Consider the following 18,239-nt stretch of genomic DNA (forward strand, 5'->3'; position numbering starts at 1 on the left):
ATTGCAGCCAGCCTTCCCTTTTATTACTTGACTGTTTTACTTTTTTACGTTTTATTTTTCAATTACAGTTGACAGTCAATATGATTCTGTATTAGTTTGGGGGGTGCACACAGCAGTTAGACAATCATATACTTTACAAAGCGTCCCCTACACTTTCACTACCCACCGGGCCCCATGCACAGTTCTCACATGCTATTGACTCTATTCCCGTGCCGTGCTTTACATAACATTGCTTTTCATTGAAACTGTTATAAATTCCGTAATTTGGCTTGATGCTCTTACTTTACTACCTTTTTACAAATTACTTTGTCTAGAAGTTATTGAAAGGTATTTTCTGAAAAAAAAATCTTTAGGAACATACCTATGTAAAGCAAGTTTTAGAATGGAGATTTTTATTTAGATTACCCAAAAAATGCTATTAATACTTTTCCTTCCTGGGTTGCACATGGACTTGATTGGCACAGTGGGGCAGTACTCTGGTTCTGCTGCCCAGAACCAGAGAGAACTGAGGTCCAGAGGCTTGATTTCATGCTGCGCTTGGTACCTGAGACCCCAGGTGAGGTGGAGAGTGAGAGGCACATCGTCCGACCAACCACAGGCTCCGGGGCCGTCCCATGTCGACCAGCTGCCAGTGCCCGCCGACCACAGATGCAGGAGAGAGCCCTGAGGGTGCCACCTGGGCACAGAATCGTGAGGTAAAGTAAATGGTGGTGGTTTTTGGGCACCAAGTGTTAAAGCAATTTTTTTAACGCAGCAATAGATAATCAACTCAGAAATTTGAGCTGTTTTCCTTCATTTGACCAAAAAGCAAACAGGAAATTTAGTCCCCAAATAAAAGCAAATTCTAGAATATAGACCAAGCTTCTTATAAATAAATTTAGCCCGATCTTTTACAATTCGTCATCATCTTTCCCTTGCCTGGAATGCTGCCACTCAGCCCCTGAGCCCCACCCACGTCTCCCTGCCCCACTTACTTTCTCACAAGCCTCTTCATAGTGGTCAGCTTCTGGGGGGGCCTCCTAAACCCTTCATGACAGAAAGAAATCACTTCATCCTGGTGCTGCGCCTGTGTAGCTCATACCTCTGCTCGAGTGTTCATGTGATTAATAAGCCTCACAGACCCTCACTCTCCACCTTCACTAGAACCGCACCCCTCAAGCCTGTGACTGTGTCTGACTAATTCAGACATAGAATGATGGCCCACAGAAGCAAGCACTCAGGAGAGAGAGGGGGGGAGAGGGGTCTCACAGCACCTGACTGGGTTATAGTTCACATATAATCAAATGCACACATATTAAATGTAGACCACTAAACTTTGACAAATAGAATACACCCAATGTAAGCACCATGATAAGGAACATTTCCAACACCCCAGAAAGTTCCCTCCTGTTCCTTTCCAGTCAACTCCCGGCAAACTCCCAACCCCACCCCGCCACCCAGAGGCCACCACTGTTCTGATGTGTATCCGCATGGACCAGCTTGGTCTGTTCTTTCACTTCATAGAAATGAAATCAATAATTATGGATTATTTTGTGTCTGGCCTCTTTCTCTCAATAGAGTGGTTTTAAGATACATTCATGCCATTCCCCACGTCAGCTGTCTGTTCCTTTTGTCTGTTCCTTTGTATGACTAGGCCATAATTTTAACTATTTTCTTGATAACAGGCATTTGGGTTATTTCCAGTTTTGAACTAATTATGAATAAAGTTGCTCCACAGTACAACACAGGTCTTGATGTGGACATAAGCTCTCAGTTCCGTGGGTGTTTCTAGGAGTGGGGTTCCTGAGCCACAGAGTAAATACCTATTTAACTACGTTACAAAATGCCCAAAGGCTTCCTAAAGTGGTTGTAACATTTGCAGTCCCATCAGCAATACAGGAGTACCCCTTGCTCCATCGCAATCCCGGGAGAAGGCAGTGGTGCGGCCTCAGTGTGTGTTTGCAGAAACCTGCTGGTCCTCACAGTGAACACGAAGCGAATGTTGAGATGACACGCGCACTAATGTAGCACAGCAACCAGTGTCAGCACGGCTCCCAGTTAACCAGGCAGCTCGCTGTGTGTACTAATGAACTAGACTAGCCCACTTTTAGCATTCCTGCTACCAGGGGCTCAGTAGTGCTAACGTTTCTTTCTAACCTAGTGTTTACCATTATAATGAGGAGTTCTGTTGTCAAGCATTTTCAAGGCTGTACATCACTAGGACAAATGCAGCATTTCCTTAAATTCAAAGCATTTAAAGGTGGAGGGGATGCGACGAAGGGGCCTGCTTCTCTTCTTGAGGAGAGTGCGGGGTTCCTGTGAGCTGAGAGCCCCGGGACCCACAGTGGTGATGGGACCGGCTCAGCCACAGGCTCTGGTTTCAGATGCTTCCCTGGGGGTGAAGTTGCCTCTTTTAGTGACTCATGAGGGTGTTTCAACTTTGTTCAAATAATAAAGGCGGAAATGCCAAAATGTTAAGACAGAAACGTGAGCTCATTGCCAGATTTCCATAATAATACAAGCAAGGCTTTTTCTGGGACACTGCCTGGGGACAAAGGAATGGACTAGTTGACATTCATAAACCCTCTAGTATGATTGTTCTGTGAGATCAGGCTGGGCAAAGCAGGAACTTTCCATAACTTGCCATACCTGGAATCACATAGCTGGTAGTTCTCCACAGAAATCAAGTGAGGTGGAGAATTTAGGAAGTAGCTTATGAATTAAATGCAGTAATTTAACTCAGGTATAGAACCCTACAAGAAAATTCACTTAATAATTCATTAGTCAGACTTGATAATAATTATCAAAATTCACTACATTTGTCTAGCTGTGTAGAGACAGTTTGCAACCACTCATAACAGTGTCAATTGTTTTAAAATTACATACAGTTTTAAATGTAGGCTATTTTTGGTGAATATTCAAATTAAAATATATTTGCAAACCTTAGGTATAACTAAGTACCTAGCAAGGGTGTGTTTAAACTTCTTCCCTTTAACACATTTACTTGTTTGATAGGACATATCGGATGCCTGCAGGTGCTGACGGCACAGCTGGGCCCAGCAGGGCCTGTGCTGCTCACCTGCTCTGTAGCCGGGGTCAGAGCCCAGCTGTGCTGATCATTAACTCTGTAACTTCAGGTAAATTACTTGGCTCCTTAAGGTTTCAACTTTTTTATATTGGAGGAAATAACTGACCCTCTGATAAGGTCTGATGAGCATTAAGTGAAATAGCACATGTAATGTGACAGACATCAATGTCTCTGATCATCATGTTTGTTGGGTCATCCAATAACTGAATAAATGAGCCCAGGAATCTACAAATGGGTAGACACAGCATAATCTGTGGTTCAACTAGTACATGACCTATGAACAACTTTGCTGTAAGCATACAGGAGTTAGGATAGGGTTTGGACTTATACTACCTGAGAGATTTGACTAAACATTTTAGAGATAATAATTTGACAAGGATGTATAAAATAGATGCTGTGATCCTACTGTCAAGGTGTGGAAGACAGGACTCATTTCAGAAGAGACTGAAGAGTTATGACAAGTCGTGGCCTAAAATTTAAAAAGTAAAAATAAATTAAGCAGAGTCTGTGGGTTGGGTGTCAGTGTTATATCAGTGATGAGTCCCTGACTGGGAGGTTTGAACGGTGGTCACGTAGGAGTGTCCTTGTTTGGAAACACCGCGGACAAGGGACATCATGTTTGCGGCTGCTCTCAGCCGGTTCAGGAAAAGAACGATAATTAGTGTGAACACAGGGAGACAGAGAGGGAGCAAACACAGTGAAATGTAAAATGTGATCCAACTGGGGGACCTTAATGACCAGACACTGGTTTCTTTGTAGTGTTCTTGTAACTTTTCTGTAAGTTTTAAATTATTTCAAAATAAGTTGGTTTCTTTTTAAATTTCTAACAAGTGTGTAGGGAAATTCAACATGAGGGAGATTTATAAATCAATTTCAGAACTTAGGTTCAATGAAACCTGTGATTTCTTTGATATCAAGAAAAATATGGACAACATTATTCACACAGGTGCTCTGCTGGGCTCCTGATGGCCCCCTGTGGGTGGGCTTCCCCTGCCCACACACTCTTGAGTAGCCATCTGGACTCCAGGTGCATTTCTCACCACCTCCTCTGGCCAACCCCGAAGTTATTACAGAGTAAAGCCTGCTCCAGGGCTCAGACATGCTGGTGCGAACGAGAAGGAAGAAGGAAGGACAGGGAGCAGCAGGAAGAATCAAAGAAAGGAATGGCTCATCCATGTACTAAGCATAAGGGAAGTTAAAGGAGAGATAGCACCTTAATAAAACAGGAAGTAGGAAGAAGCTTCTCAATTGGGGATAAAGAAGATAAATTTGTTTTTAAGTAGATTGATCAGAAAGCGATCACAGGACATTCCACATTAAAACCCCAGCGGACTGTAGGAATCTGGGGCTCAAACCTACAGGTGAAATAGATTCTGGCTTCTAACTAAAGAACTAATAATACTCCTTCTCCGAAGATTTTCAAATTGCTCTATATTACCTGTATCCCTCAGGCCTAAGAAGTGAAATAAAGCTTTCACCGTTGGTCAATGCGAGTGTTGGGAAGCAATGACATCCTCACATTGGGTCAAGGATCAATATATTTGCTTCACACACATTGGCGTTTGAGATACACATTGAGATAACCAACAGCTATTCTCATAAATCAACAACCACTTTCATTAGCAATTGGGTGTATTTTTCATCAGGACTAAGAACATCTTGGTATAGCTCAGAAATTCCTAAGACATTAGGTTCAGATCATTGATAAATTTAGAATATAGGGGGAAGTCCAGGGGAAAACAGCTTAGCCAGAGAGCTAATTGTATATAGACAATCTTCTTTAAGAAATGCACTTCTAATCTCCTTACATAACAGTAGATCATGATGTTCAATTAACCAAAGTGCTTTCATTAGCTCACTGGATGATAAAAGATCAATAAATAAGCAATGATAGTCCATAATTGGAACCAAATACTGAAGCAGGCCTAGCAACTTAGTGAAAAAATGTAAAAGAAAGAAGAAACTTCTGTAGTTACCCCCCAATATTCATGCAACAAGTTCATCACGACTGGATTACTGTTTATGAAATACTAACCTAAGGATTTTTTCAAAACATTTATTCTATTAGTCACAGTCTAAGCCAATATAGCATTCATTAGTCACAGATGCCACTAGTTAGTAACAATCTCCTGAAGGCATTTTCACCCTTAATATCTGTTACATTCACTGCTCATACATTTTAATTATAAATTGAAAGCAATAAGCATTTCTACTTACTGAAATACTATATTTAAAATCACTTTAGTCTCACGTCAGCTGAATGGCATTGCATCCAATCCCATTACACCTGCAGGTGACTGAAAACATCTAAATAGTCTAAATTTGTCATCCCACTGGCAAATACTTCTAAATACTGTGCTACATATTTTATGATGGAAATGTCGCTAAGTATGAGTTGCTATAAATCCACTTGTAAGATCCTTCAATGTCATCAACTCAAGCAAAATAAATACATTTGGAAGTTTTATTGGATATTTACTTTTTGAACTTAGTGTTTTGCTAAAATGAAAAGAACATTAAATCAGTGTCTTTGGTTCCTTTTGGAGGCAATATGGACTATGGTTCATATTTAGTTTAAAGAAAATTGTGTATGTACTTCCTAGTTATTGTTGATATTCACCAGTAATTTACTGAGGCTTGGCTGTGTGCCTGCGAAGGGCACTGTGTGACCGCACTGCCGGCCGCTCACTGTGATACGGTAACTAGCTAACGGGTAACTAACAGGACTACGTTTTGGGGTCTGGAATGTCCCACCGTGGCACGTGGTCTCTGGGAGTCCCTCCTCCTTGCAGCCTGTGATGAGCATTAACTCCGCTTCAGCTTTGCTCTCATTTGCTGTGCACTGACCCCTGGGCACACTCGGCCGCCTGCTCTTCTCAGCTAGAGGACAGTGCTCACAACTTCCATGGCCGACGCCGAATGGTAATTGTTGATGCCTCTTCTCTCTCAAGAATCTGTGTGTCCCTGGGCATGTGATGGTCATCTCTGTATGCCCCATGGGGGCTAGCAAGCACCTAACAGTAAAACCTCAAGTGTTTAGTGCTCGATGCGATCATGTGCTTTAGTAAGCAGAGTATTTTAAATGTAGTGCCCTTCAGAAACACTCTGTGTTACCCCGTTAATTAATGAGTGTTTGCTGAGCAGATGCCTTTCACGCGCCTTGAATCCAGGAGCCCCCGTAACCTTCCCCAGGCCCATAAGCAGAGTATTTTAAATGTAGTGCCCTTCAGAGACACACTCTGTGTTACCCTGTTAATTAATGAGTGTTTGCTGAGCAGATGCTTTTCACGCACCTTGAATCCAGGAGCCCCCGTAACCTTCCCCAGGCCCCTGGGCCTGCTAGTCTGCCTCTGCCTCGCAGAAGATGCCAGCGCCTGCCCGCAGGGGCCCAGCCCGGCGCTCCCTCCCGTCTGACCGTGGGAAGTGCTCTCAGTACCCACTGCCCTGCCATTCACCTCTGCGGAGTGGCCACTGGCCAAGCTCTCATCTTCCCCTGCAAATAGAACTCCCCCAAAACCTGGGGAAAACAGCTTCTCACTATTTTGATTTAAGTTATTGTTTGAGGTTATCTGCTATAAACGCCCATTATAACTCAGTGGTCACTCTTTTCCCATTAATATTCAGATTTTGAAAATTTAATTCAGAAGGATCTCAAAGAGTAAGTTAAATGTTGCTTTCTTTAGTAGACTTAGGGGGAATATACCCTTAGCTGGTAGTTTGTTTCCAATAGTCTGCCAGCAAAAAAGAAAGTGCAGCCCATGCCAGCTTCGGAACAGAGGAAACCGTGGTTGGAGACGTACTAGAAAGTGCTCTGCACCCAAAATCTCCCTTGGGTGGGATGTCTGAAACCCGCCCTAAGCATTCCTTCCGAGGGAGCGGCACTTCTCAAACTTGCTTCCTATTAAGTGGGAACTGTATTATGGACCCTCAGCATCAACTTGAATGACTTTATAGGAATAATATGCAAATACATCCCAGCCTGAAACGAGGGGTACACTCCACTTGCTGGTATCTTTGTTGTTGTTGTTGGAAATCCTCAGGGAGGATATCTTCCCATTGATTTTTAGAGAGAGTGGGAGGGGGAAGGGACAGGGAGAGAGAGAAACATTGATGTGAGAGAGACCCCTTGACTGGTTGCCTCCCAAATGCGCTCTGACCGAGGCCAGGGATCCAACCTACAGCCCAGGTTACATGCCTTTGATTAGGAATCGGTCGCACGACCCTTTGGCGGGAGGCCTAGGGAGGATATGTTCCCATTCATTTTTAGAGAGAGTGGGAGGGGGAAGGGACAGGGAGAGAGAGAAACATTGATGTGAGAGAGACCCCTTGACTGGTTGCCTCCCAAATGCGCTCTGACCGAGGCCAGGGATCCAACCTACAGCCCAGGTTACATGCCTTTGATTAGGAATCGGTCGCACGACCCTTTGGCGGGAGGCCTACTCTCCAGCCCCTGGGCACACCCGCCTTCTCTATACTGGGCAGCTAACACCTGTCTGCAAACTTAGCATAAAACGTAAACATCCGATTGCGGAAAAGCCCCGATGGGCTGGACAGCGCTGACCGAGGCTGCTGCTAGTCCCAGAGGGGCGGGCCGCTGCTGGACGTGGTCCTCCCTCCCTCCCTCCCTCCTGTCGGGGAGACCCGCTTCCTGGAGGTCCCAGGCCGCAGAGACGCGGTGCCTTCAGACAGTGCGGGTGACGGCACGTGGCGGGAGGACTGCGGAGCCTCGCCCAGGCCGTCACAGGGGACGCCTGGCTGCAGGGAGCATCCGTGAGGCGTGTGCTGTGGGCAGAACCGAGGAAACGCACATTTGCTTCCGAGCGCCAGGCAGGCAGGTGAGGACAGGGTGTCTGTCCCCGGGGCTTCAAAACCTGCAGGCGCCGCGGGGGGCAAGTGACAGGTCCGCCTGCGAGGCGCTCCCCCCTGTTGGTCACAATGGACCGCAATGCCTTCTGTGTTTACTTCCCGCTGGACCCCTGCGGGGTAGGAGTGCAGGTAATTTTTACAATTTATGAAAGTAATAATTCAACGGAACTATCATTATCTAGATCTACACAACAAGGAGTCGCATATATGGCTTTCATGTTACTTCAGTGATTTGTAAGAGAATCATACACTTGTAAGAAATGATTTTCTCCAAACACTGTCTCTCAGGTTCTGGCTGAGTGGGCTCCTGGGCGCTAAGCACAGGACCTGGATGTGACCACATTGGCGTCACTGGGGTGGGACCCGCTCCAGGACAACCGCCCTCGGGGGAGGGCCTTTGGGCGCAGACGGGCAGCGGAGACAGTGTGAGGACAGGGAGAGAGGCGGACAGTGCCCTCCCTCTGGCCTCAGGGGAAACCAGCCCTGCAGACACCAGGCCTCAGGCATCAGCCTCCAGCGCTGGAGAAACACGCTTCTGTTGAGTCTCTGGCCGGTGGTGCTGGCCGAGCAGCCCTGCTTCACTCCGGTGTAGGCTCCTCAACCTGCGGGGCGTTGGGCGCCTACGGTGGGAAGCCATAGGTCTCACTTTTCATCATATTTCTAAGAAGCCCATTAATCTAATCAAACGATAAAATACCGATGCCTGGAAAAAATAAAAACGCCGCCAGAACAGAAAGCAGAAACAATAGCTACTTCTCAGGCAGAACTAGAGCTGGGCCCTTGGGAGTGAGTGCCTGCTGTTTATAATGTAGGACTTTGTGCATGCTCCATTTTTTTAATCATTTGCATGTGTTACTTTGATTAACATGAGATAGATGGAGATGGATAATGAGAAAGAAAAAATACACCAATTAGCAATTTGATCATATTTAGTTCAGATCAAGGATAACGTTTTATTCAATCCTCTACTTATAAATATTCTCAGGGCATTTTGGCTCTCTCAAGTCCATGAACACAGATCAGATTGCCCAAGCAGATGTGCCCTGCTGCTCTTAAGCCAAAGCCCTGACGATTGCCTCCAAGAATTACCCAGAACAAAATCGGATTAAACAACTAATTGGCTTGTCTTGTAACGAAAAGAAAAACAAAGGACATTTCTCTACCTGAAGACAGGCTCAGAAGAATAGAAGTTTCCTGAACCACGTCTCCAATGTCCAAGTCGCTGACAATGAAATTTAACAAGGTGCAGCCGAGAGGAGGGGACGATGAAAATAAACAAGTCCCCAATCCCCGCAGCTCGCCTCTGCAGCCCAGGACTCAGGTATGCCCCTTACATTCCTGGCTGGGCTTTATTCTCAGCACTGGGGGCCCAGTGCATGAATTCATGTACCTTGAAAGGAACTGTGGGTTGCAAGGCTGTGGTGGGCACAAGGGTGGGTCTCAGCCCATCCTCCACACCCCTGCTGCCTCAGCCCCCGGTCCCCTGTCTGCTGGCAGCCCCGCTCCCACCGCCACCACTCGAACATGCTGACGGTGCCACCCCACTTGCACCTGCTGATGGCACGGAGTGATTGGGGCCAGCGCCAGCAGTGGGTGCAAGCGGGGCCAGCGCCAGCAGTGGGTGCAAGCGGCGGCTGCTGCCTGGATTGCCCCTCAGGAGCAGGGGGAGGTAGAGAAGCTCTCAGGGGCAATTGGGGCCAGCAGCTGCCGCTCACACCTGCTGATGGCACCAAGCGATTGGGACCGGTGCTGGGCACTGGCAGCGGGTGTGAGTGGTGGCTCTGGTGCCAGCAGCAGGTATGAGCACCCAGTGGGACTGTGGCACATGGGAGCAAAGAATTTTCAGTATTCACCAGAGACTCGCCCCGATGACAGTGACCGGCGCCCCGCCTTGGTCTGGTGCTCCAGCTCACCTGCTCCACCATCCCACTGCCACCAATGCCCAACATGTTCCGCGCTCTGCTGCCTGCTGCTGACACTCGCCATGTTCTGCGCACGCCCCCTGGTGGTCAGCGCACATCATAGTGACCGGTTGTTTAATTGTTCCACCATTCAGTCTATTTGCATATTAGGGTTTTATATATATATATAGGCTAGAGGCCTGGTGCATGAAATTAATGCATGGGAGGGGGGTCCCTCAGCCTGGCCTGCACCCTCTAGCAATCCAGAACCCCTGGGATCAGGCCTAAACTGGAAGTCAGACATTCCTCTCACAATCCAGGACCTCTGGCCCCTAACTGCCTCTGCCTGCCTGCCTGATTGCCCCTAACCACTTGCCTGCCTGATAGCCCCTAACCCCTCTGCCTGCCTGCCTGATAGCCCCTAACCTCTCTGCCTGCCTGCCTGATCGCCCCTAACTGCTCACCTGCCTGCCTGATCACCCTTAACCACCTCTGCCTCGGCCGCCGCCTCTGCAGCTTCATCCAGAATGACATCCAGAATGACATCCGGAAGGTCATTCGGCTGTCTGGTCTAATTAGCATATTACACTTTTATTATTATAGATTCCTCATCTGGTGATGGGTCTGCCAGACCCTGTGATACATAAGACTGTGCCATGCTTCACCCACAACCATCTGGGTCACGTACTGTCTGTCTTTGGGATTTATGTATACTGTATCAATTTGCTCTAAAACAGAATAATAAATGTTCAGAAGACTATACTGGGGTTTGGAAAACCAAATAAGACTTCTCATTGTTGATTTCATCTCTGTCATCATCCAAATGAAGTCATCTCGTGGATGTGACCTTGGCTGTATGATTTAGTCTCAACAGAGAACCTCAAACACCCTGGTCTTATAAACTCCGACGGATCAGGAACTTCTCCCAACCAGGCATTCTCTGTTGGGAGTAGCTGTCCTGGAGCCTTGGCAATGTCGGCAGACACTTGGTTGTCCAGCTCAGGCGCAGGGATGTTCCTGGCACTTAGTGGGTTAAGACTAGAGACACCCTAAACTTCTAGGATGTACACACGAAGTACCCAATTCTCAATGTCAGCACTGTCCTGGCGGAGGGCCCTGCTCTGGACAGAGCTTGTTGTGAATACTAAGTCTACTCATTGCAAAATGGAGAGAAGGCCTGCTTGGTAGCCTTGTTAGCAAATGAAAGACGTACACATAAAGTGATGGTAGGGACTTCCCAGGTGACTATTATTATTATCATTAGTGTTAGGGTCGCCAAAGGAGGAACGCACGAGGCCAAAAAGAGGTGAAGATTTATGAATTTATTAGGTCATCTGGATACCCAGATGGGCTGAGCTCCAAAATGGCACCAGACCCCAAAGACAGGGAGTCAGAGGTTTTTAAAGGTGGGCTTTTTCTGGGCCGAGAATTCTCTGTGCAGGTCTGGATCCTGGGAAACTCCAGAGGGGAGAGATAATGGTCTTAGCAAGTGGAATGTGGTCTAAGCAAGTGGAGTGTCCATTGTGAAGTGGCCTAAAGGTCAGTTCCCAGGAGAGGGGTATCCATTCAATTCTTTGATCAGACCGAACATCCAGCCTTTTCGGTTTATGGACTAGGAACAAAGGTCATATCTTCTGTATTTACTTCCTGCTGAGGGGGAGACGTCAAGATCTCAGGGGAATGGACTTTGAAAGCAGTGGGCTGGGGGAGGGGTGCACCAGCATGATTTCACCAAGAGACGGGTTGGTGAAGACTCAAAAACGGTTCTGTTGAGTGACTTGAGGTAAAAGCTGGTCCTGAGGCTGCCACAGCATCACTTGTCTGGTTTTTCTGCTTTTCTGGGCCTGGAGCTGAAATACAACTGAGGCCTAGATGTTATCTTTAAGGAGGAAAAAATCAGGGGTCTAAGTTGCCTGACTAGTGATATGAAATGGGAGGATAGATTACCCTGGGGGTGAGGTTCTTGCTTTCCCAGTTCTGCCCCTTGCTAGGCATCTGGAGCTTTCTGCTCTGGTAAGTTACTGTACCTGGCCCATCATCCTTGCTCTGGGGTTCAAAGGGATGATGAGGCCTGAGCACAAAAGGAGGTTATGATGGTATCGAGAGGTGGTTTTTTCTGAGTACAAGTAAGGTGTGTAACCTGGTAGAGACAGACTGTTTTAGACATTTTAGTATTACTGGGGCAAAAGCTAGAAGAACAAGAATTATGACAAATGGTCTGGTGGAAGGAAAGAGACACTAGTTTTGGAGAGTTGTAGTCTAACATACCAAAATGAGGTTTATTCTCAAATCATTTACTCTTAAGTGCCCTTGGTTTAGGAAAGATAGGGTTTTCTAGATGGCTGCAGATAGCTGTTTTACTATCTCAGTTTCCCTGTTCTGTTTGTCCTGGTTTTCTGGCCTGTGTCATTTATATAACTTCCTTTTAACATTTCTCCCTACAAACCTTCTATAACTTTCACAAATCTTCTTACAACTTTTCGCAAACCTTTTCTTTCAACTTTCACAAACATTCTTACAACTTTAACTCACTTTTTTTCCCTTCAGAATGCATGTCCATGCCTTATGCCTTCTATTGTCAACTCTTAAACCTGAATTTTCCAATGATAACCAAAAAGTAAACAGACAGCATTTCTTACTGACATTTATGAACATTCTCACTTTCAAGAAACATACCTTTAACAAATCACAAGACATTATATTAACAGTTCCAAGTGTACTTTAATGATTTTTCTGTTACAAAAGCTAAAATCAGGTGAACTTAAAACTTGTTGAAATATTTAGATGTTTATCATTTAAACCAGGATTGCTACAAAGCTTTTAAGTTGCCAGAGAAGATTTTGGAAAATTAGGAATAGGCATTGAGGCTGGAGAAAAGGCTGAGGGGGGCGGATGGAGCAGGCCCTGCAGCCTGTTCTAGAAAGGCAGTTTCCAGGCCTCTAGCCACTTAGATTTAAAACTGCCACATTTTTCCTTAGAGTAACATGCTAAGGTTTGGGTGATAATGAGTTCAGCTTCTGATAGTAGCCGGACTGTTAAGTAAGGGTGGAGGGGTGAGAAGGTGCTGAGGTGAGAGCAGTTTTCAGAGCATTAAAGGGGTGAGAATGCTGGCCTTGGAATCTAAAGGCTCAGTGAGTGGTCCCCTTGCTCAGTGGGAGACTAAAGTTGGGAACCCAGAGGTGAAAGTATCCAGCGAGCCCAAGAAAGGAGACCATTTCCTATTTAGAGGAGGGGACAGTCATGGAGGAGATGAGGCATTTACAGTCCAAGGAATGGCTCAGCCTTGTGGGGTGAGAGAGTGAAACTGAGGCAGGTGTCTGTGGTTTGGGACAACTGGGCTTTATGAGGGGATACATGGTGGCCCTGGCCAGGCACTGAGGTAAAATGAGAAAAGAGTGAATGGGGGTATCTAGTAAGATGCAGTGTAGAGGTGAGGTGACTAATGGCTGTGAGGGGACATAATAGAGATTGAGGAGGGGACAAGGGTCCCAGCGAATTTGGGGAGGGCAGAATAAATGGCCCCAGTGTCAGTTAAAAAGGAGATCGGCTTACCTGCCACCACAGTCGTTACCCGAGGCTCTGTCCTGGTGGTGTAAGTCTGTGGGGCCCTGTCAGGGCCTGGGCAGCTTCAGTCTTTGGTGGCCAGTCCCAGGAGGTCTGGTAGCTCCAACCCGGATCCAGAGGGCAGCCGTGCTGGACTGGCTGAGGCCTGAACTGGAGGGGCCAGACTGCAGTCTGATTTCCAGTGGCCTTCCCTTCCACACCTTGGGCAGGGCCCAGGTGGGGGTTTGAGCAGGACTTGGCTCAGTGTCCTTCCTTGCTGCATTTGAGGCATGGGCCCAGAGAAGGCTTAGCCCCTGGCTTACCATCGGTTGGAGGACCGGCACTTCGTTTGGGGTTCATGAGAGTGGTGGCTAGGAGCTGAAAGGCCTTTTTCTGGGCTTCAGCCTTGGCCTGATCTCGCCTTTGTTTTTGGATTTGTGTCTCCTCATCTCTATTATTAAAGACCTTAAAGATCAGGTTAGTGAGGTCTTTTGAGGGGTTTGTGGACCTGTGTCTATATTTGGAAGTTTGCAACGTATGTCGGGGGCTGCTTGGGCTATAAAATGGGTGTTCAAAAGAAGGGCTCCCTCTGGAGAGGGGGTCTAAGGTGGTCAATTTCTATAAGGCCCCTGTGAGGTGGGAGAGGAGGAGAGCTGTGTTCCCATCAGGGCCTTGAGTGATTTCATTAATTTTGTCATAATTGACCACAATGCCCTCAGTTCCTGCTGCCTCCCTCAGGGGTAGAATGGGCGCAGGAATAGAAGAGGCTGTTGAGGGTGGTCTTTGCGTGGCCTGCAAGCGAGTGTTAGGTGGGAAAGGCTGTTTTGGAGCTTGCATTCTTGGAATTTGGGCTCTCAGGGGCTGGGGGAGAAGGTGGTTGCTGGTTAGGAGGGTCTGGGTTTTGGGAATCTACTTACTGCAGGTGAGGGAGGTGTAAAGGGGTAGCAGTCAGTGGTCTGCTGGCTCAAAAGTAGATTCAGAATCAGAAGTGTTAGGGGGGTGGTGTTTTGAGTGAAGGAGAAAGATCTGATGAGTATAGCAGGGCTGAGAGAGAGGGCTGGGACTGAGGGTGAAAAGGCCTGGACGGAGGGAATCTCTGACCATTTTCCATTGCAGTGACAGCAATTATCTAACTTGTGCAATGTGGTAAAATTAAAAGTGCCATTTTCAGGCCATTGAGACTTATTATCTAGCTTATATTGTGGTCAAACAGTTTTAAAAAAAAAAAAAATGAGGTGGTTGGGCATGATCTCCCCCGAGAGTGTGCAGAGGGAGTGTGGCATGGCCCACGAGAGAGGAAGGGTGAGTGAAAGACCACAAATCCAAAGGTGACTGTTTAGGGCAGGCATCCTCGCTGCTAAACCAATCACCACGAGAAACGAGAGGTGACCCTCTGGACTGGGCATCCCCAATCCAGAAGGACCCAAAGCCGAATGTCTGAGGAGTCTTCTGGCCTAGCGCTAGGACTTTTGAGATGAGAGACTTTCGAGAAGTCAGTGAGAGAGAGTGAGCAGAAGACCTGAGACGAGGGGAATTGTGGAAGGTCACTCACCTAGAGAAGACTGGCCGGTGTGGGATGGAGGGCCAGCAATGGAGGGGGAGAGATTTCCGATCCAGCGTCCTCCTTGGTTGGTGCGGGAGGGTCCATAAGGGAGGGAGGCCTAATTGAGGCCAGCAATCGAGTCACCCGAGTAGGATGCAGAGGTAAAACCAGGTCGAGCTGCCACTGCCTACTGCTCTCCAAGTAGCAAACTTGACCGAAGCTGGGACAATGGCTCCCATCCTCATGGGACCCTCTCAGGTTTTAGTACCAAATGTTAGGGTCGCCGAAGGAGGAACGCACAAGGCCAAAAAGAGGTGAAGAAATATGAATTAATTAGGTCATCAGGATTAGATGGGCTGAGCCCCAAAATGGTGCCAGCACCCAAAGATGGGGAGTCAGAAGTTTTTAAATGACTCTATGCGGGCTTTTTCTGGGCAGAGAATTCTGGGAAAGTCTGGAGGAGAGAGATAATGGTCTAAGCAAGTGGGATGTGGTCTAAGCGAGTAGAATGTCCATTGTGAAGTGACTTGAAGGTCAGTTCCCAGGGGAGGGACATCGATTCAATTATTTGATCAGGCCTAACAATTACTATTAATCACTTGTGTTTCTATAACAGATTTAAGCCCAAAGTGATCATTATATGATCACCAGTCACTTACCACTGTCTACAGAACTTCTTTATGAATTCCTCACTAGATTCACCTAAAGAGCTGCACGAGGTCTTTAGAGCAGTCATCATGTTCCCATGGGGAGAAGTGGGTGGAGGCGGTCAAGTGCAAGCAGCTGCACATCAGGGACCAGAGGCGCAGGGCCGATGACTCCATTAGAGGAGCCTGGAGCCCAGAAACCACCGAGACGACTGGGCATTGGCCGTAGGAAGGTTGTTGTCCTGTTCAGTTAACGGTGGCTCCTCGCAATGGGAAGGTGAAGAGGGGCCCTGGCCTTCTCTCAACATGTGGGTCGAGACCCCTTTGGTGGTCGAACGACCTTTTCACAGGGGTCGCCTAAGACCATCCTGCATATCAGACATTTACATTACGATTCATAACAGTAGCAACATTACAGTTATGAAGTAGCAACGAAAATAATTTTATGGTTGGGGGTCACCACAACATGAGGCACTGTATTAAAGGGCCAGAAGGTTGAGAACCACTGCTCTAATCCACACTTTAAACGTTATTTATTTTTTAGTTATCTTTATTGTTGAAAGTATTACAGTATTACAGACGCCCCCTTTTCCCCCCCATGGACCCCTCCACCCACTCCCGTCCCCTCTCCGGGCCTTCCCCACACTATTGTCTGTCTGTGGGCTGTGTTTACAAACTCACACTGTCACGGATGTCGAGCCGAGTTTGTCCCTTCGGCTCGCCGGGCTGTGCTTTTCCTGGGGAAGTCGTGGTTATGTTCCCCCAGAGCACAGAACAGCAGCTACAAAGCAGCTGACAGCAGTGCTGTGCCGAGCCATGTGCCCGCGTGCTGACCCTCCCGGGAGAAGGGGCCAGTTAGAAGCACTTTGCAGAGCCCAGATCGGACCCTGTTCCTGGACGCAGCCCTGAGATCCCAGGCACGAGGCCTGCTGTTCAGAACAGGAGGAGCGTCATGAGGAATCAGCTTTCCCAGTGGGGGAGGGGCGACGGAGAGAAGGCGGAGGGAGGGGAGAAGCTTCTGCACACACAGGGGTCCCGAGAGGGGCCTGGACTGGACCCAGGAGGGTGCTCCCGGAGGCCCCGCCGGTGGCCCTGGGTGCTGTCAGTCACATTCAGACCTTGTCATGTTTGAGGAATCAGCTGCATCGACTCTTTCCATGAACATGTGGAAGAACAGTTTCCCTGCAGTTGCAAATGTTGAATGTTAAACATGACACGTGTTTTCCTCCACAGAGACACCTCCTAGACATTGAAACAACACACTTCTAACCACAAACAGAGGGTCAAGCCCAATAAGAAAACATCTATGAATGAGTCAATCCGTTTACATTGTATTTTTTAAAGTGTCATTTAAATATTTAATTCTCAAACCAAAATGTTTTAGATAATTCACATTTACCAATAACAGCTAAATCAGAACTGCGACCTCCAGCTCCCCGAGCCCGTCTCTCGTCCCCCAGAATCAGACAGCGCCAGGACGGAATGTCTGTGACAGCATCGCGCCCGACGCGACAGCACCTGCTGGAGCGGCTTTGTCTCTGCTTTGAAATGCACCAGGGGGCGCTGCCTTTCCCGCCTCTCACTGGCCTGCCAGTGACCTAAGAAGAGCTGCTTTGTCCAACACGCGTGGCTATTGTGAGGCTTCAATTAAATCATCTGGTGAATTGGCCTCCGAGTTAGAAACGTCTCTGACACAGTGTCTGTGTACAACATCAGACAACACGGCCTAACGCCCTCAGGTCCCGTCCCTGCTGCTCCCTGCTCGCTTCCGCACGCCTTCCCGCCTGGCCCTCCTCCTGCGCGGTCACGCCTCAGGCTTCCACTGGCCATGCCTCGCTGCCCGGCTATTTTCTCTGCCTCGTCCACCTGCAAAGAAAATCCCGTCATTTTGTAAAATCGAGAGTTGCCTCCTTTTTGAGAGTGTGCTCCCCTTCCCTCTGCCCCGGTAGCCTGGAGCACGGCACCTTTCCCATCTGTCCCACAGCATCGTCTCACCCCCCAGAGCGCTTGGTTGCAGGGACATTTTGTGTGTCTGCTCCCCCTGCTGCACTGGGAGCACCAAGGAGCCCTCTCTCCATGTCCTCCCAGAGCCTGCTCTCCTCTCTCCTCATAGGAGCACTCTCAGGTGTGCACTGTGAGACGCACTGACGTTGGGGGTTGGGGAAGCTTAGCCGGTCAGACAAACGGTGAGGAAGGGGCTCAGGAGGTCATGCAGGGAAGACAGCAATGCAGAGTGAAGGCACTAAACGCTCTCTTCTCCCGTCATTTTACCTTCTTGCCATAAAGACCTAGACCAGGACAAGCCTCGGGCTGCAAGAGAGGAGGACCAGGCCCCGGAGGAAGGTGTGCCCTGGGAGGGGCGGCAACCTCCTGCGGGACGCAGTGTGCCTGTGGCCAGCGCTGCAAGGGCATGAGGGAGACTGATCTTTCATTCCTGGGCAGAAATGATTATTTTCACTGTGTCATAAACAAAGGGTCAATTCTAGTGATTGATCTGATGATGGAATGAAAAACTGCATTGTATCTTACATTCAACTTCATCTTTATGTGACTTAGTCACGTACAATTTCTATTTTGCTTCTGAAAGGGAGAAAACAAAAGTGAAAGGACGTCTCTCAAAGCCACGCTGACTTCCATCCCATCTGAAGAGGCCCATCTCAGAGCCCCAGGTC

The 18,239-nt window shown here is 47.9% G+C and overlaps 1 protein-coding gene across 1 annotated transcript in view; it reads left to right on the forward strand.

Annotated features, from left to right (window-relative positions):
- Positions 1–9,103: 9,103 nt before the first annotated feature.
- The window catches only part of CNGB3 (cyclic nucleotide gated channel beta 3), a 129,046-nt gene continuing 119,910 nt past the window's right edge, over positions 9,104–18,239 (forward strand). The window contains exons 1-2 of the mRNA XM_014528439.1: positions 9,104–9,254; positions 18,155–18,236. Coding sequence (XP_014383925.1) covers positions 9,144–9,254; positions 18,155–18,236 — 193 coding nt within the window. The 5' untranslated portion in view covers positions 9,104–9,143. The remainder of the gene's footprint in view (positions 9,255–18,154; positions 18,237–18,239) is intronic.

Source organism: Myotis brandtii, unplaced genomic scaffold (assembly GCF_000412655.1).
Source record: "Myotis brandtii unplaced genomic scaffold, ASM41265v1 scaffold634, whole genome shotgun sequence".
Lineage (NCBI taxonomy): Eukaryota > Metazoa > Chordata > Mammalia > Chiroptera > Vespertilionidae > Myotis > Myotis brandtii.